The 18,624-nt window shown below is 46.3% G+C and overlaps 1 protein-coding gene across 2 annotated transcripts in view; it reads right to left on the bottom strand.

Annotated features, from left to right (window-relative positions):
• DGLUCY (D-glutamate cyclase) overlaps positions 1-18,624 on the bottom strand; it is an 82,076-nt gene that overhangs the window by 34,977 nt on the left and 28,475 nt on the right. Inside the window, exons 2-4 of one of the 2 annotated variants that reach the window (XM_080924771.1) lie at positions 9,905-10,031; positions 5,000-5,150; positions 1,986-2,184 (exon numbers count right to left, since the gene is read on the bottom strand). In XM_080924771.1, coding sequence (XP_080780897.1) covers positions 1,986-2,184; positions 5,000-5,150; positions 9,905-10,004 — 450 coding nt within the window. In that variant the 5' untranslated portion in view covers positions 10,005-10,031. Of the gene's footprint in view, positions 1-1,985; positions 2,185-2,762; positions 2,851-4,999; positions 5,151-9,904; positions 10,032-18,624 lie in introns of those variants that run through there. The other variant, XM_080924772.1, reaches the window with a different exon arrangement.

The raw sequence follows: 18,624 nt of genomic DNA, 5'->3' as shown, positions 1-18,624 counted from the left end.
AGATCTGTTACCGGAGTGTCAGTATATAGGGTGTTTTCGAGAACTGTAGTGTTCAGCTATTTGCCTCAGCATTACAGGATGTATTGACTTAGCAGTCCTTTGTCAGCAACATTCAGAACCAAAGGAAATGCTAACTTTTAGCTGAGGTTTATCTCTCTCTCTCTCTCTCTCTCTCTCTCTCTCTCTCTCTCACACACACACACACACACACACACACACACACACACGCACACACAATTTCTCCATTCACATGGGCCTCTGAATGTTCTCCATGGACCTCAAGAAGCCTGCAAAGTTCTGACAGAATCAGGCAAAAGGGAGCAGCAGACAACCCCAGGAACAGCCTCAGCCTGCTTCACTTCTAGATCCTACAGGGGACGAGCTTGTCCCTGGATGCCCCAGCCTTCCTTTTGAAGACTGCACAGGTCACCCTGGGTGACTGTCACTGGTGGTACACTTCTCCCCCTGCAGTGGGGTTTCCGGCAGGTTTAGAACACAGCCAGAATCATGGTCCACTGGCACTGGGACAACCTCGGCTGCCACTTCACTGGCTTGCTACTACCACCCTGGCAGCCTGGTGTCCGTATGACAGCACCTGGGACAGAGCAAAGGTACATGTAGGCCACTCACTAAGCCAGGCAGGGCTCCCGGGGACCAAGACGCCTCTATTTAGGATGGGACATGTATCCAGGCCCAGACGAAGTCAAGGTGGCTTTTATCTAGCCATCTTTTTCAGGGCCTAAGGGCAGTGGGGTGGGTTGTTCCAGACAAGCTGTGTGGTAGCTGTGGGAAGAGGGGACAGTGACACGCCATGGAGAATTGGCAGGCTTTGGTGAACAAACTTTCTTCATCACCATACCAGCCACAGGTGTGGTTCTGGGACTCCAGCAGGTCCCCATCTCACGCTCTCTAGGTCTTATTTTCTTCACTTCAAATGAGGGATTGTGCTGATGAGCCCGAGGCTACCCCAGCTCGCTCGCACCTGCTGCGAATACCAGTGGGCCTCAGCCAGTCCTCTCTGTCCTCTCCCTTCACAGCATTCCAGTCTCTTGTACCTTGTAGGGGAGTGCAGAACAGGAACATGCTTGTGTGTGACCCGATGCGATCCAGGCCTCTCTGATAGGAGCCGAAGTGAGACACTGTGACAAACAGCGTGCAAGATGAAAACGTTCAGCCACTGTGAACAGGAAAGCCCAGAAGCTGGGCTTTTGCACACGGAGGCCTGGAGGCTACTGATCTGGCCCAGTGAGCCCTTGGACTTGTCCTGACAGCATCTGGGAAGGAGGCAGAGAAGGAAGAACTTCACTCTTCCCCCAGGTGGCTGGTTTCCGCAGGGACAGTCCCTAACTGCAGGCATGTCCCAGGAGAAGCCATCCTTAATCCCCTGTGCTCACATCAAAACTGGGCACGGTGACACTCTGCTTGTAATTCTAGCAGACAAGAGTGTCCCCAGGGCTCTCTCAGTGAACCCCAGTAAGAGGCTTTGTCTCCAAAACCGCAGGTGAGGCCAGTGGGGTGACTCAGCAAGGCACTTGCTGCCATGCACGGTGACTTGGTTTGATTCCCAACCCCCACACAGAGGAAGGAGAGAACTGATTTCCTTAAACTGTTCCCTATCCCTACACGTGCATTGAACTTCCCAAATCACCCCTTCTTCAAATAAATGTAACTTAACAGAAAACCAGGTGTGCTGCTCCTGAAGAACACCAGTCGACCTTTAGCACAGACATACATTCACACACACACACACACACACACACACACACACACACACACACTCCAAATAACTTTGACTGACACTGCATGGCCATATCAGAGGTGGGTAGGAGAGAGGCTGACTCAGAGGCTAATGGCTTTACTTGGGAGGGTGACTGAGCTAGGACTGACCTTAGGGTTTCTACTTCCTGAACCAATGTTTGCTCCACCACAGGAAATTACAAGTCCAGCTACATTTTCCAGTTGTTTGCCCAAGGGTATGGCCTTACCTTGTATGCTCCTGCATGGCTGGGACCTGTTAGGTCTCTTCTGGGGATCCCTGCCTGCTCCAAGGCCTCTTCTATGGAGAAGCTGTAGTCCATGATGAACGTCACCATGTCCTTTAGCTTCTCTGAGTACTCTTCCAGTGATGTCAGGACGCCTGTGCAGGTGCCAAACTCGTATTTCTGAAACTGTGGACAGATGGTCCTAGGAACACAAAGCAATGCTTGCAGGCTCCTGGTGTGCTTTTTTTTTTTTTTTTTTTTTTTTTTTTTTTTTTTTGTTTGCTTGTTTGTTTTTCCAAGACAGGGTTTCTCATGTAACAGCCCTGGCTGTTCTAGAACTTGCTCTGTAGACTAGGCTGACCTCAAACTCACACAGAGATTCATCTGCCTCTGCCTCCCTGGTGCTGTGATCAAAGGTGTATACCACCATGCCCCCTCAGGCCAATGATGTGCTTATGAAAAGGGAAGTGGTGGGGGGAAATTCTCTGATGCTGACATGTCTGGAACTCTATACTGGGGACTTGGTTTTCACTTTGGGGCTTTGTGTTCTTGAAGCATGACCAAACCAAAGCCACTGGATCAACGTGTATATAACATAGCCTGGGGGGGGGGCACCCCATTCCATGTCCTGAACCTCAATGTGAGACCAGTCAGATCCACAAGAATAAAACAATAATGGATTTTCTGCCACAGGGGGATGCTGTTAGACCCAGACAGAGTCTGGTGGCCTCTCCTGTGAGGTTGAAAGCCTCACACAGTATAGGCCTCACTTCTGCTCACCCCAAATCATTTGCTATGTTATTCCTCCTTTCCAGCTATGTGCCAGGGGACGGGGTTGTAGGGATGGCCAGGGTGTGACTCCATCTTCAGACATCAGCTACACAGAGCAGCAAGTGTCTGGAGAGTGGGAAACAGAGATACCCATCTCTTCTACTGCTCTGCTTTGGATCTCGAGCGTCCATGGACTATCCCAGCCGACGGTGGTGGCAGCAGGTATGGACCTTTAAGAGTGAGAGGAAGTTATGTCATCGGGAACATCCCCTTTAAGATGAGGATGCTACTTCTCCATCCTCTCTCTGCTTCCTGAGCAGCTTGGCTCTACTCCACAGCCCCTGCTTTGCCACAGACCCAAGCTATAGCCCAGTCAACCATAGGCTGAAACCTCCAAACTGGCAAACCAAACAAACATTCCCTTCCTTAAGATGTGCGTCTTGGGTATTTCCTCATATGTGGGAATGCCAACAACCCATGACAGGGGAGGTGATAGGTCTTGAGGCATAAATAGGAATTTACAGGCTGGACGAGGAACGCACACCTAGGCAGAATGTGCTAAGTGTGGTGGCATTGAACATGTGAACTGTGGGAGGCCTGCACAGGACGCTCCAAGCTGGTGACATGGGAACCAGCTCAGGCCCTAGCAGTATTTTTTGAGTGGTCCCCTCATCCTTGCGTCTACAGAATGATATGGGAAGCCTTCTGTCTGGGAAGAGAGCTGGCGGGTGGACCCGGGTATCAAGAGAAGCTGAGCAGAGGCTGGGTCACCACTAGTCTTGAGATGGGGCTAAAGCACAGGCCACAGACTGCTGGCCTTGGAGACTTTCTAATGGTAGAGTCGCACGATCAGATGCAGACTTAGGAAAGGCCACTTTTGTGGGTGAGTAGAAGATGGCCAAAGATGGAGGAGAGAGCAGGAGAAAGACAAGGAGGGTTACAGTGTCTTACAGTCTAGGTCAGAGAAGATGGGAACGGTAGCTATGAAGCTAGGGCAAAATGAAGAGGCAAAGAGGCAGGGCTCCTAGGGGCACCTGTGAGGCTTGTATGCAGTGCTCACCCCTTCCGTGTGGAAATACATCTAGTATCCCCAGTGGATCCCTGACACTGGCAAGTCCCAACCCCTGTATGTGTCATTGTCCCTGTATTTCTACACTGACATTTACTTTATAAGTCACAGATACATAGTAGTTATAATTATATACTACAATAAAAGCTATTTAAAACATTGAGTTATTTATTCCTGGAATTTCCCATGCCATATTTTTAAGACATTGGTCACCTGTTGGTAACTGAAACTCTGGAGTGTGAACAGGAGCTAAGGGGGACGTCTGCTCTTTAAGAGTGTGGGCAAACACGCACAATATGAATGGTATTTTCCCCTGGGGGTGAGTGATTCGAACATCGTTCTTCTTAATCCTGTGCAAGGGCTTTCTGGTAGGAGTGATAAAGTGACAGGTGGCATGGCCTGTCATTGTTCCTTTTAATCATCAGTTTGACACCACCTAGACTCACATGGGAAAAGAGTCTCAGGCTGTCCCACAAGGATGTCTTTGGGAGACTGCACCGATTAATTGAAGCGGGAAGATGCATCTCCTGTGGGTGGCAGCATTCCCTAGGCAAGGGGATCCTGAACTAAGAGTGAAGAAAGCAGAAGAGCTGAGCTCGGGAATTCATGCATTCATGTAGTACTCTTGGACCTGGCAAGATTAGTGCACACTTTAATACTAGGTGGCAGAGGCAGAAAGACCTCTATGAGTTCAGGGCCAGCCTAGACTACGTAGTTAGTTCCAAGCCAACTAAGGGTACATAATGGGTTCCTATATCAAAACAAACAAGTAATCAAAATCAAAAACAAAACAAACAAAACCTGACCTCTTCTCTTGACTGTGCTTATAATGTTACTACTGGCCGTTTCAAGTCCCTGTCACCTCGACACCCCCCCACCTCCATCCCTATTATTCTGAACTAAAATAAGCCCTTTTCCCCTTAGTTGCTCTTGTCAGGGTATTATATTAAGGTATAGCCCACAGGATTTCTCCAGGCTTGGGGCAAGGACAGGAGCAGGGGGCAAGTATGGGGTTGGAGGAGAGGGTATGAAGCAGGAAAGGTAAAGAGGGCACTTTGCTGCTGAGCAGAGGTCACACCAGGACCTGTATGGTCCCCAAGGCAGGATCAAAGTGCACCTAGTAACACAGCACCCCAGCTTCAGCAACCTTACAACCATTGTAGCATAGGCTTCTTACCTTGTGTCTGGAACAGCTCTCAGCTGAGGAAGTGTCTTCTCTGCCTCACTTTGGTCAAGTAGGGGCAGAGGACCACGGTTGACCTGGCAGAAGCTTTCAAAGGCTGGTGCCAGGGATCTGGGCAGGACCACCACACTAGCTGGCTGGAGTCCTGGATTGGGTGGGAGATGGGATGAAGGCACACTTGGTTGCTGCTTGCAGACCCGTGTTAATTTGATTTTTGATGGGCATGTTTTAGACACACACAATAGTGTACTTAAGTATGCAGCATAGCTGTATACAGGGGAGGAGTACACCTATAATCTTAGTACTCAGGAGGCTGAGATCACAAGCTTGGGGTCAGCCTGGGCTATACAGTGAGACTCCATCGCAACGATTGGACAGAAATATACAGTCTAGTACTTTTTACACAATAAACACACCCACCTAACAAGCACCCAGATTGGGAGACATGATTGTTTCTTCAGAGTCAGCATCTTGGCTACTCCATCTATTGTACCACTGTCCTAACTTCTAATCCACACATGACCCATTACTGGACTTCACATAATGGAACCTGTGCTGACTGTGTTTGTGTGTCAACTTGACACAAGCTGGAGTTATCACAGAGAAAGGAGCCTCAGTTGAGGAAATGAGGCTGTAAAGGCATTTTCTCAACTAGTGATCAAGGGGGGAGGACCCAGCCATTGTGGGTGTTGCCTTCCCTGGGCTGGTAGACCTGGGTTCTATAAGAAAGCAAGCTGAGCTAGCTAAGGGAAGCAAGCCAGTAAGTAACATCCCTCCATGGCCTCTGCATCAGCTCTTGCTTCCTGACCTGCTTGAGTTCCAGTCCTGACTTCATTTGGTGATGAACAGCAATGTGAAAGTGTAAGCTGAATAAACCCTTTCCTCCCCAACTTGCTTCTTGGTCATGATGTTTTGTGCAGAAATAGAAACTCTGGCTAAGATAGAACCATATAACATACATCTTTAGAGTCCTAATTCTTATGCTAATATATGGGAATTAACTCATAATGTTGCATTTAGTGGTTGCCTGTTCACCTGCTATGGGATGTGATGCACTTACCCAAATGAGAATCGACCCTTGTCTGATGGGGAGGGACTTTTAACTTGGGTTATTGCAAATGGAACTTCCATGAGTATTACAGAGTGTGCATTTGGGAATGCATGTGCTTTCTCATTTGACATGGGCTTACAGTTGAAAAACCCAGTCAGCTTTACCTAGTACTTCCCGTTCCTATTGTGGCTCTACTGAGTGGCACAGGCCTGGTGGGCATCTCTGGGACTAGGTGCTGCATGCCTTTGTAACGTTTGTAGTCCTGGTGGCTGTGTCAGAGTGACACTGTGTTTGCAATGTGCTGTACTGGTTACTTTGCTCACCGGTTGACAAAAACAACTTGAGGGAGGAAGGACTTGGTTTTGGTTCACAGTTGCAGGAGATACAGTCATAGTCTCTGTCTCTCTCTGATGGAATAGCTCAGAGGATTGTATCTGCATAATAATCATGGTTGTCTCAAGGAGACAAGACTGCAAGCGATGTTGATGCTCTTCTGTATACCTATAAATCTAGCACTGTGTTTGGACATTTCCTAGAAGTCATGGGTTAGAACTTTGGTTCCTCTATGTGTCAGTGGGAGATGGAGCCTAACGGGAGGTTTATAGGCCACTGTGAGGCTGTAGCCCTCACTGGTTGGTTAATACCTTCTCATGTGATGTTTTACTCTCATTAGTCTTGTTTAATCACCACGAAGGCGGTAGTTTCAAAGCAACCTTATCATTTCTGATGGCCCTTGGGCATGTAGCTGCTGAATTCCAGCACCAGGCTCTTGAATTCTCTAGTTTCCTAAACCATAAGCCAACAGAAATCCTTCCTTTTTATTAATTACCTACTATGGTGATTAACCTTGATTATCAACTAGATGGGATTTAGAATCACCTTAGAAACAAATATCTGGGCATGCAGACATCTGTGCGTAGACTAGATTGAAGAAGATAGGAAGACTCACCCTAAATATGGGCAGCACCATGTCATGGGCTGGGGTTCAGGACTAAATAAAGCAGAGAAAGTGGGCTGAGCAGCGGTAGGCATCTCTTTTTACTTCCTGACAGCCCATGCCATGTGACATGTGCCTCCCTCTCCTAGAGCCATATCTTCACAATGTGGACTGTATCTCCTGGAACTGTGAGCCCTAACAAACCTTTCCTCTCATAACTTGCTTCTGTCAGGGACTTCGTCCCAGCAACGAGACAGATAACCAACACGTCTAGTATCACATGTTTTGCTACAACAATTAAGGCAGAGACCACACCACACCCAGAGAACTGTGCTCTACTGGAGAATAACCCAAGGGACAATTTTCCTAACTGCCAGATATACTTATCAACCCATGGACATTTCTGCTCTACAAGAACACTATTAGCAGACATTTGTTGTGTGCTTATGGTACTTCAGGTTGCTCTGTGCTAAGTGATTCAGGACCTCTTTGTCATGGCACTGTATCCACTGGGTCACAGGCTCTAGACCTTTGTAGTATGGGTCTAACACTTTCTCAGAGAAGAGGGGTGCAGTAGACATGACCATCTTTTGGGTGAACCTCGGGACCAGCAAGTGGTAAGGCAGTGTTGGCACCCTTCACCTGGTAGTACATAGCATCTGCCAAGGTCACCCACAGGCTTTCCAAAGGAGGACGCTGGGGCAGGAGGAGGACGCTGGGGCAGGAGGAGGACGCTGGGGCAGGAGGAGGACGCTGGGGCAGGAGGAGGACGCTGGGGCAGGAGGAGGACGCTGGGGCAGGAGGAGGACGCTGGGGCAGGAGGAGGACGCTGGGGCAGGAGGAGGACGCTGGGGCAGGAGGAGGACGCTGGGGCAGGAGGAGGACGCTGGGGCAGGAGGAGGACGCTGGGGCAGGAGGAGGACGCTGGGGCAGGATGCTGCTGCTGCCCTGCATCTCTCAGGCTTGCACAGCTGTGGGTCCACAATGACCTGCATCCACAGAGAGGTGGAGAGGAGGAGACCAGCTTAAAGGCCTTCCCCCCCCTTTCCTCTGTCTCTTCCCTCCAAAGCCTATTGTGAGGACAAATTGGATTTTTAATGCAATGAATCAGGGAGGCATTAGGGACACAAAGCTTCTTTGTTTCCTTTTTAATTAAATGCACTTCAGGAGCTGAGTTTAGGTTTTGTTCATCTTCACTGAGGGAGATGAATAAAGAGTCCTAAGTTGTCCCCATTAGCAACACAATATGGAATGGCCACCTTAAGGTCCCCCTCTAGAGGGTGGTGGGGCAGACCACACTTCTAGGTGCGGGTGTCTCACAGCCCAGGGTGATTCATGTACCCCAGGGGCTCTCTGGTTCCATTTATGGTCATGACACTTTATCTTTGTGGAGAGAAACTGAGTGATTTATTCTGAGTCTTTTAACCAAAAATTGATTTTTTTTTAACAAGAAGAAACGGGGAAAAACACTTTAGTGCTCTGAATTGGATTTAAAGCTTATAAAATTCAGTTCTAGGTTGGAGTTTCTAGCTTTGGGGACATGTGCATTCTTCTGATGGATCATTCTATAGCAGCTCTTGGCTTGGAAGGACCTTAACAACCCAAGGGGGGCCCTTCAGATGGGTGCTGGGGAGGAGCCTATCCCCATTTTTATTTTGGAAACAAGCCTGGGAAAATCACACAGGTTACTCACACTGTGATTCTAGTGAGAAGCAAAGCTGGAATCACACCCTCACTGCCTATTCTGGAGGCCCAAGGCCTGGGCTGCTCAGACCCACAGCCTCCTGAAGGTCTGCCCATCTTGGCTTTGGTAGACCTTGGAAATCTTCTATACAAATTCTGCTTCTTACCATTCACATATTAATAGACCACTTTCATTGGCTCAGGGCTTGGCTTTCATTGGCTCAGGCCTTAGTCATATGACTTGTTTTGGCTGAGATGACATTAGGACATTAGTCTGTGGTGTGAACAGTCTAGAGTGTGAACAATTGCTGACTTACTTACTAAGCTGGCTTATGCTCAGTTAGTTTTCTTATACAGCCCAGACCCACACCTAGTAATGGACCTGCCCACAGTGGACCTATTAAAATAATTGGTAATGCCCCCACAGACATGGTCACAGACAAATCTGGTTGAGAAAATTGCCAGTTAAGGTTCCTTCTTCCCAGGTAATACGTGGCATTGTTGAGCTGACAGTAAAAACTAACCAGCAGAGAGAGGCTCTATAGAAACAAATTTTAGGCTTTCTGGTCCCGTCACCCCAGTGGACATCAGAATCTGAGGGGGAAGCCCATGAATGGCCCAGCTTCATGCTGCAGGCAGAGAAACTCCTTCGCAGAGCTAGACTTGTGAGAATTATGGTCCTAAGCCATTACTCCTTAGGGTACTTTGCTGTGCAATGCTAGGTAGCCAGTCACCCATAAGTAATAATGGAGGCCCGGCGTGGCAATGCACTAAATAATACACTTGATGTCCCTTGCTTTAAGGACATCAAGCACACTGCTGGCTTCTCCTTTGGTGTTTGCAGCATAACTAGAAAAATCTATAGGCTATATTCTTTCTTCCTTTTATGTTTATTTATTTATTTATTCATTTATTTATTTTTGTGGTGCTAGGAATAGAACCAGGGCCTTGAGCATAACAGGCAAATTCTTTACCATTAAGCAATGTCCAACTCCATGTTTGTTTGTACTGTGAACCATCAGTGGTACTTAGGTCAGTGACATATCTGATGTGTGTGTGTGTGTGTGTGTGTGTGTGTGTGTGTGTGTGTCTGTGTGAGTGTGTAGGTGGAGTCAGAGGGTCAGGGGTTCAAGGTCATCCTCAGCTACATAAAGAGTTTGAATTCAGAAACCCTGTCTTAATAAAACCAGCCAATCAAACACCCAGACAAACGTCTATTCCCACTTGCCTTCAGTCATGCTGGATATGTTTCTGATGTGTGTTGTCTTTGGTAGACTCCTTATGGCAGAGGGAAGACAGGACCTCAAGAGAAGTGAGAAGGGCATCATGCCATCCTGGAATGAGCCGCAGGAAACCTATGCAGTGAAGGAAGGTAGAAGTTAGAAGCAATTTCCTAATAGGCACAGAGTTAGTGTTGGATTCTGTGCCCTGGACTTTCCTAACACTTGGTGACTTCTGCATGTTCTCTGCCTGACCTGGGTACTTCCATCCTGCTCTGAGGCCTTTGTGTGCTACAGTAGTGACTGAGGATCTAGTCTCAGCATGGCAGCATCAGGCTGGGACAGAGCCACTCCATTTTAGAAACATTATTTGAACTACTCTTTGGGACAGGAGCCACAGCTGACTAATGTTCTACTTGACTTTGAACTCTGTTCTCTCCCGGGTATATGGCAGACAGAGAGACAGCTTAGACTTCCTCTATGGACTCCAGAACATGGATGACAACCCAAGTAGTAGAGCCTGAAATTCTCTCCATGGACCAAGTAAAGGAGAGAATGGTATTTATAACCACAGATGAAACATCAGCTCCATTAGCTGTCTCCTGTGACTTTTGATGTTTAGATGAGTTCTTAGAAAGTAGGAACTTGATGTTTTTTTTTTTTGTTTGTTTTGTTTTTGTTTTTGTTTTTGTTCTTTTTTTGCTTATGCCCTCCTCTACCCACATTTCATTTAGGTTTTTGGCAAATGAATAAATATTATACATTTTAAATATAGGATATGTTTTAAGGTTATAATTAAAAGTTTAAAAACTTGGGACTTGAGCAACCACTCAGCTGGCAAAATGCTTGCTGCGTAAATGTAAGAACCTGAGATTGGGTCCAACACCCAGGTGAAAAGGCAGGCATAGCACAGTGCACTTGGAAGTGTGTGTAGCGCAGAGTGAGGAGCTATGGGACTCGATGGCCAGCCAGTCCAATCAATCAGCAAGAGACCTTGTCGAAGAAAACAAGGTGGAGAGCATTGAGTAAGATCTCTAACCTTAACTTCTGGCCTCCAGGCACACACGCACCCATGTGCAACCCCCCAACCCCACACGTGTGAATACCTATGAACACATATACCTTATACGAAGTTTAAACATCATTTCAAAATACAGAAATGGTCTCAAAGCTGTAGGAGATTATGCCTAGAAAGGAATCTTGTAAGCTAATTTTTCTTGTGGTACAGAGTGTTCAGCTGGGTTAGCTAACAGCACTGACCTCTGACCCACATCCTTTTTAGCCAAACAGGCCATGTGCCTGTTGAAAGAACGTAAAAGCTAGTGCTTGTTGAATGACTGGCTGATTGCAGAGTGGAGGAAAGTGTGGCTTGAGAGAAGTGTCACAGTGAGGACTTTGGATAAGCCTAATTTCCCACAACCCTTTCTATCAAAAAGAGATGTACTCAACAAGATTCAAAACCTCCAATTTGTGTTGTCAATGCCAGCCAATCTCTTAGGTTAAAAAAACCATTTAAGCTTCAGGTCTAATTTAAGAAAGCTTTGAGCTTGTATAGAATCCCAAACAAACAGAAGAACGAGATTGTCCTAGGAAGAAGAGAGATGCATTTAAATCCGACTCAAGAGGGTTGATTTAATAGCTGCAAACAAAGGAAACACAGGAGAGAACAGTTAGTCCTCGCCGGGTTGGAGAGCAGGAGGGGTCAGGTGAGGTTGGATTCCCGGCCCCAGTGGACGGCAAAGCTGAGGCCTAAGGCAGCTCTGGCAGGTTGTAATGGTATCTGTCTTCTGGACTGGCAGGCCTGACTCTAGGCCAAGCAACTAGTCAGCTGCTGAGATCCTAGATGTCTGTGGTTCCCAGAGTCACTGCAGGGGACTTAACACCTCTGTCTGTCGCTCAGTAAAGGCCAAAGACAGAACTGTCCTGCAGCCACATGGGAGATGGCAGTCAGAGCCTCCGGTTTCAGCTTCATGTGTAGCTGGAGAATGAGGGAGTGTGAACCAAGCCCCACTGAAGAAGGCATCCATGCACACAGCTCACAGCAACTGAAAGCTGGGCTAGACGTTCCTTTTAACTTTAGTTCATCGCCCGAGGGATGTCGCCTTCCTTCCCTTTATTTATCTACTGTGTTAATAGAATATAAGTGGATAAGTCAGACACATGCAGATGGTAGCACATGCCTTTAATCTTAGCACTCTGGAGGCAGAGGGAGACAGATCTCTGAGTTTGAGGCCAGCCTAGTTTACAGAGCAAGTCCCAGAACAGCCAAGGCTACATGGACAAGCTCTGTCTTAAAAAACAAAAACAAAACCTCCACCACCATCCCCACCCCCACCACTAAACCCACAAAAATAAATATATAAAAGTTGATCCTTGATTGATTTCCCAACCCGGAAATTGTGGAAAGCCGCAATAACACAAGATGGCGCTGACTTCCATTGCGGCAGCCTGGCCCCTCCCTGTAAACAAACTGGGCACATGCGCAAAGAGTGGCTCAAGCCAAGTCACTGCCCATCCCAGGACGTCATGATCAGACCACTGGTGGGCAGCCAATCACACAGCAACACGCCACCCTTGGGGGTATAAATTAGGGTGCTTTCTCCTGCCCGGGGTCTTCCTCTTCACGATACAATAAACGCTTTGCTGCAGAAGGATCCTGGTGTTCTGTGTGCGTTCTTGCTGGCGAGACGGTAGCGCGGGACAGGAAATAAATATAGGAAGGTAGAAACCTGTCCTGTGGAATGCACATTTCAGGTTTGCCACATGCTGTTCAGCAGGAAAGGGGAAAAAAAAAGCAGCATTCCATCTGGTATCTAACTTCCAATATTATGGGTTATTCCCTGAACAGAGGTTAAACAGCCAGAGACTGTCTGCTCATAGTACATGAGAGCAGCTGCCACCATCTCTGGGAACCCACTATGTGTCAGGCACCATCTATTGGCTATTTGTAATAGCCACTAAAGAAAGGCACAGTTTAGCTCTTTGTAGACAAGGAAACAAGAGGTCAAGGTGGGGGGCATCTAAGAAGTTACATAAAGTCCATAATTCATGGGCAGAGATCAAATTCAAACCTGATTTAAGTCTATGAGTGATTGCTATCTACCTACCAATATATCTATGTATTTACATATCTATGTTATTATTTATCCATCCATTCACCATCCATCTGTCCTGTATTCATCATCCACTTATCCATCCATCATCTATCCATCATCCATCCATCCACCCATCCATCCATTCATCCATCTACCTATCCATCCATCTATCCATCCATCATACATCTCTTCCATGGTACATCAGTATACCTTAGCAATAGCACAGACCATTGCTTATCAATCACAATGTGATTGTAGAGCCAAAACCTCTATGTTTCTTAGGAGACTGAGTACCGAACTCCTTCAGCTTTTCCTCATGATCTCTGGTGAACCCACTGTGGGGTGGCCCAAGTGTTTCCTTCCTCAGTATCTTCCTCTAGAAATGAGAGAAGACAAGATCCAAATGGTGAGTTCTGAGAAGCTGCCTTCCTACCAAGAACTCTCTCTTCCAATATCTCTCTTAGAGAACAAACTATTAAATCCACAAATATTATTTTCTAGCATCAAAGATCCTAAAGCCGGGCTGTTCTACTTAGGTCCAGATTTCTCTTCCCTATCCCATGCTTCCAGAAATAAGACTCAGACTCAAAATACATTTGCAAATACTCTGGCCACATAGCCAGGCTCTTCTCTAGAATCATAATTTAAGGTAACCCATTTATTTTAACCTACATTCTGCCACGTGGCTAGCTACCGTTGGTATGCTCTTACCATATAACTGTCCGGTTACATCTTCCCATGCCTTCTCTATCCCAGAGCTCCACCTTTATTCTTGCCTAAGCCCTAAGCCATAGGCTTTTAAATTAGCAGATGATGAATCTATACAATACATAAGACACTCTACACTGGGCCCCAAAGACATCCTCTCAGCAGGGTCTGAAACACCCCAACTCCAGAGTAAAAATATCTGGTCCATTCCTATGGCAGATGACTGAAATTCCACCTTCACATGGCCACACCTTTGCTTTATTCAATTCTAGGAATGTGTCCTAAGATATTTTCAGGTAGCGAATAAAATCCCAGAGTGCACAGCAGTGCTGGTTGTCATATAAATAATTTAGAAGCAACTAAATAGAAGCTAATTAAACACATCCAGAATAGGTTTTGTGTGTGTGTGTGTGTGTGTGTGTGTGTGTGTGTGTGTAATAGTCAGGTATGATGGCACATGTCTTTAGTTTCAGCATTTAGGAGGTTGAGGTAGGAGGATTGCCAATTTAAGGCCAGAGTGGACTACATGAGTTTGAAGCCAGCCTAGTCTATAGTATGAGTTACAGAGCAGCCAGGGCTACACAGAGGAACCCTATCTCCAAATTCCATAAAAAATATAAATTAAAAACAAACAAACAAACAAAATCTAACCACTGTAAGGCATACATCCAAACCACATCCTAACCAGGAAACGTCAGATCACCCATTTTTTTTTAAATGAGCGAACTCCTTAATTTTTTTTTTACAAAACAAACAAACAAATTTTATTTGTTTGTTTGTTTCTGCTCTCTCCTACAGTCACATGAATTGAATTCAGACTGTTGGGCATCGCAGCAAACATCCTTAGCTACTGAGTCATCTCACCAGACCTAAAGTGAAGTATCACTTTGTGCCTCGTCTAAAACAATTTCTCCAGCATACGAAGGAAACAAAGCTAGGGGTTCTTTATGGACAAGTAAATATACCACCCACATCCAAATCCAAACAGACCAATTCCGAAAGGGTAGACATGGCAGTGATGGGGGACTGAGTTGAAAATGTAAGTCTTACACGTGAAGAGGTTAACTTCTGTTCTCATGCGTCCCTAGGTCTGTCCTGGCCTCCATCCAGTCTTTTTTCATTTTTTTTTTTAAGATTTATTTAGGACTGGAGAGATGGCTCAGCGGTTAAGAGCACTGACTGCTCTTCCAGAGGTCCTGAGTTCAAATCCCAGCCACCATATGGTGGCTCACAACCATCTGTAATGAGATTGGATGCCCTCTTCTGGTGTGTCTGAAGATAGCTACAGTGTACTTATAAACAATAAATAAATAAATCTTAAGATTTATTTATTTATTTATTTTTATTTATATGAATATACTGTTGCTGTCTTCAGACACACCAGAAGAGGACATGGAATCCCATTACAGTTGATTGTGAGCTACCTTGTAGTTGCTGGGAACTGAACTGAGGCCCTCTGGAAGAGCAGTCAGTGCTCTTAACTGCTAAGCCATCTCTCCAGTCCCTCCATCCACTCTTAAACCTCCCTCTTCATTCAACTCCAGGGAGCCAGAGTCAACCAGGAGAGCCTTCCCTACTCATCCGAACATTCCACACTCTGTCAGAAACCCAGAGTTTCCTCTGTTCTCTCAGAGAACATGCCCCTCCTCTCCTTCTCTGTGCCAGATGAGGGGTGCTGGGAACACTGAGGACGGGACCAAAGAGGTGACCTTAGTGTTCCACTGCTGTAAAGAGACACCATGACCATGGTAACTCTTTTTAATTAATTAATTAATTAATTTTATGTAGACACACCAGAAGAGGGCATCAGATCACATTGTAGACGGTTGTGAGCCACCATGTGGTTGCTGGGAATTGAACTCAGGACCTCTGGAAGAGCAGTAGGTGTTCTTAACCACTGAGCCATCTCCCCAGCCCTGACCATGGTAACTCTTATAAAAGAAAACATTTAATTGAAGCTTGCTTATGGTTTCAAAAGTTAAGTCCATTTTCATTGTGGAAGGGAGCATGCAGCATGCAGGCAGACATTGTGCTGGAGAAGTAGATGAGACTTTGGGCCTAGAGTGGGCTTTTGAAACCTCAAAGTCCACCTCCAGTGACACACTTCCTACAACAGAGTCACACCTCCTATAGTACCAAAGTCACACCTTTCAAATAGTACCACACCCTGGTAACAAAATATTCAAATTTATAAGCCTAGACCAGTCTTTCTTATAAACCTCCACAGTGACCTAGAGTGTGCTCTGGAGTGGAGAGGAATGGGGTAATATTTGTGACCCAATCCTAAATTCTTTATCATAAACTATCTACAATTTATACTTGCACCAGTGTACAGTAACCTACCTATCCACCTATACATCTACCCATTTCCATCCGTTTACCCACTCACCCATCCAACTGTCCATCCATCCTTCCACCCACTCATCCATCCATCCACCCACTCATCTATCCATCCACCTACTCATCCATCCAACTGTCCATCCATCCATCCACCCACTCATCCACCCATCCATCCATGTATTCATCCACATCTATCCATTCATCTACCTACCCACCCACTTATCCATCCATAAAATATCATGGTAAAAGTGCAAACTGGGAGCAAGTTGGAATCTCAACCTAGCTATACACTTATGGGGAATCATTGACCTCTGTCTGTTTTCTCATTAATGCCTTGGGACTACTAATACTCTGAACCTCAGGAGCTGTGCTTGGCCCTAATGAGTTAGCACACGTGACATTCATGGGTCACTTCCTGGCCTAGCTTCTATTTAGCTTTGCAGAAGTGTTGCCTTCAATTGTTACTCTCTGTGCAGTGTGCTGGAGACACTGTGGTAATATGACAGCCACAGCCCACGCCTATAGGGATTTACCAGCCCTGGAGACAGACATTAAACGCATAATTACCATCAGCCTGTCTCCTGTGGAGAGAAAAAAAGTAAACAGTTAGCTACAATACAATGTGCTTAGCATTCCTAGGCTACAAGAACTAGGGCTAGGAAAGGGGCTGTGTCCAAAAGGATGAGTAGAAGTGAAAGACCTTTCCAGCCCATTGACAGAAGGAACAATGGTAGAGAAGCTCATGAAAGGATGCAATGTGACACAGGTAGGGAGTGGCAAGAGCAGAGGGCACCAGCAACAGCACCTGACAAACAGGAAGCACTCCTGTCAAGGGCTGTGGGTATAGAAAACATCACTCACTAGGACCCTAGAGATGAGGCAGCCAGAGAGGAAAGAGGCTGAGAAGTCCAAGGCAGCACGTGTTTCAGGGAGAAACCAATGGTTCGCCGGGTCAAGTACTATGAAATATTGCAAGCCTTCACTGGGATATGACATGTTCTTTTCCAACATTATCATGCTCTGTCAGCAACAGATACAGAGGACCCTTATATTGGTGTAGGCTGTATCTGGGACTTCAGGGGGCACACCGAAACTAGGCAATACAGTCTGTTTTCTGGACGCCTGAGGTCTAGGCTGGAAGACTTGTTTACAAGAACTAAGAATTTTCAGTGTTACAAAACTCTGCTTCTGGTTTCCATAGCTGTCCCCTGGATCAGTTCCCTAGAGTCCCTCCATGTGACGATGAAGGAACAAAACGAGTAGGTGTTCAGACCTTGTCTCTACTCATTAATTTCTGTGGTGGGAGTTGCTCCGTGTTTGCCAAGAGAGTTGCTGGTGGTAGCCGAAACACAACTGCAAATTTGCAAAATAAATGTTGCTGTAAGGAGGAAGGCATCCTAACTGTACAAACATTTCATTAGAAATGTCAGGACAATAACAGAGACAAAAGATCAAGGGAATGCTGGTAGTCATAATTAGCATTTGTTTATTTAGTAGGTCAGATGTGAGTGCTCCCAATATGAAGAGAATCGTTAACAAACAAATATTTCCCATCATCAAGACAAATGCTGGTTCCTTCATCTTCCCTTTAGGTGAAGTCTTCAGATGGATCAGACAGAGGTAGAAGCCAAAGGTTGGGTTTTGGGAACAGTCATGGTGACCTAAAGCAGGCTGTCAGAGCCTGAGTAGGCTGAGGAGCCAAGTCTAGGGAAGATGACCTGGGCTTCAGTGTCTCAGCTTCACAGGGTGAGAGTGTGTCCTAGTGGCGAGAGTGGTAGGGTGTTGGTCAGACCTGGCTTACAGGAGAGAGAACAAGCAGACTGAGGTGGCTGCTACGTGGAGAAAGAGGTGGCAAGAGGAGATTTGGCTCTGTCTAAAAGGTCAACGAGACACAATCCTGAGACCCGTCTCTCAGTGCTACAGAGAGCACAGCATGAGGGAAAAGCCTGGAACAAACCCTGGAGCTTCAGATTCCCATCATGTATCCCTGTGAATAGTGGTTCCCACTGCCTAGAACTACCACTTTTTTTTATGTCAGGGACCCATTTCTGTAGCTCTGGCTAGTTTAGGACTCTCTATGTAGACCAGGTTGGCCTTGAACCCACAGAGATCTACTTGCCTCTGCCTCTTAAGTTCTAGTAGTGCTTGGCATAACTAGATTTTAAAGAATGTATGTGGAGACAGACAGACAGACAATCTATCTCCCAGCTCTTCCTGGAAGCAGAGGAATCAGCATATCTAGCAACACATGGATTTTGGACTTAGAACACCTTTGACTGTTAAGATGAATTGAGATTCCTTAGGGGAAATTCATCTGAGAAAGGATGTCCTCTTCTAGAGGACCAGGGTTCAATGTCCAGCACTCACATGGTGTCTCCCAACAGTTTGTAATTCTAGCTCCCAGAGGATCTGATACCCTTCTCTGGCTTCTACAGACACCAGGCACACAATGCGGTAGGTAGACACAAAACAAAGTAGGTGCTTAATGAAACAGTCCTATACATATAAAAATGGCAAAATGTATTCAATGTATGCTTTATTTATAATGGGTGGTGTTGTCAGCTTGGATCCAGAATCAAGTATGG

The sequence above is a fragment of the Micromys minutus genome (genome assembly GCF_963924665.1).
Source record: "Micromys minutus genome assembly, chromosome: 1".
NCBI lineage: Eukaryota > Metazoa > Chordata > Mammalia > Rodentia > Muridae > Micromys > Micromys minutus.
Note: the sequence above shows the minus strand (reverse complement) of the source record. Positions and strands in the feature narration are given on the sequence as shown.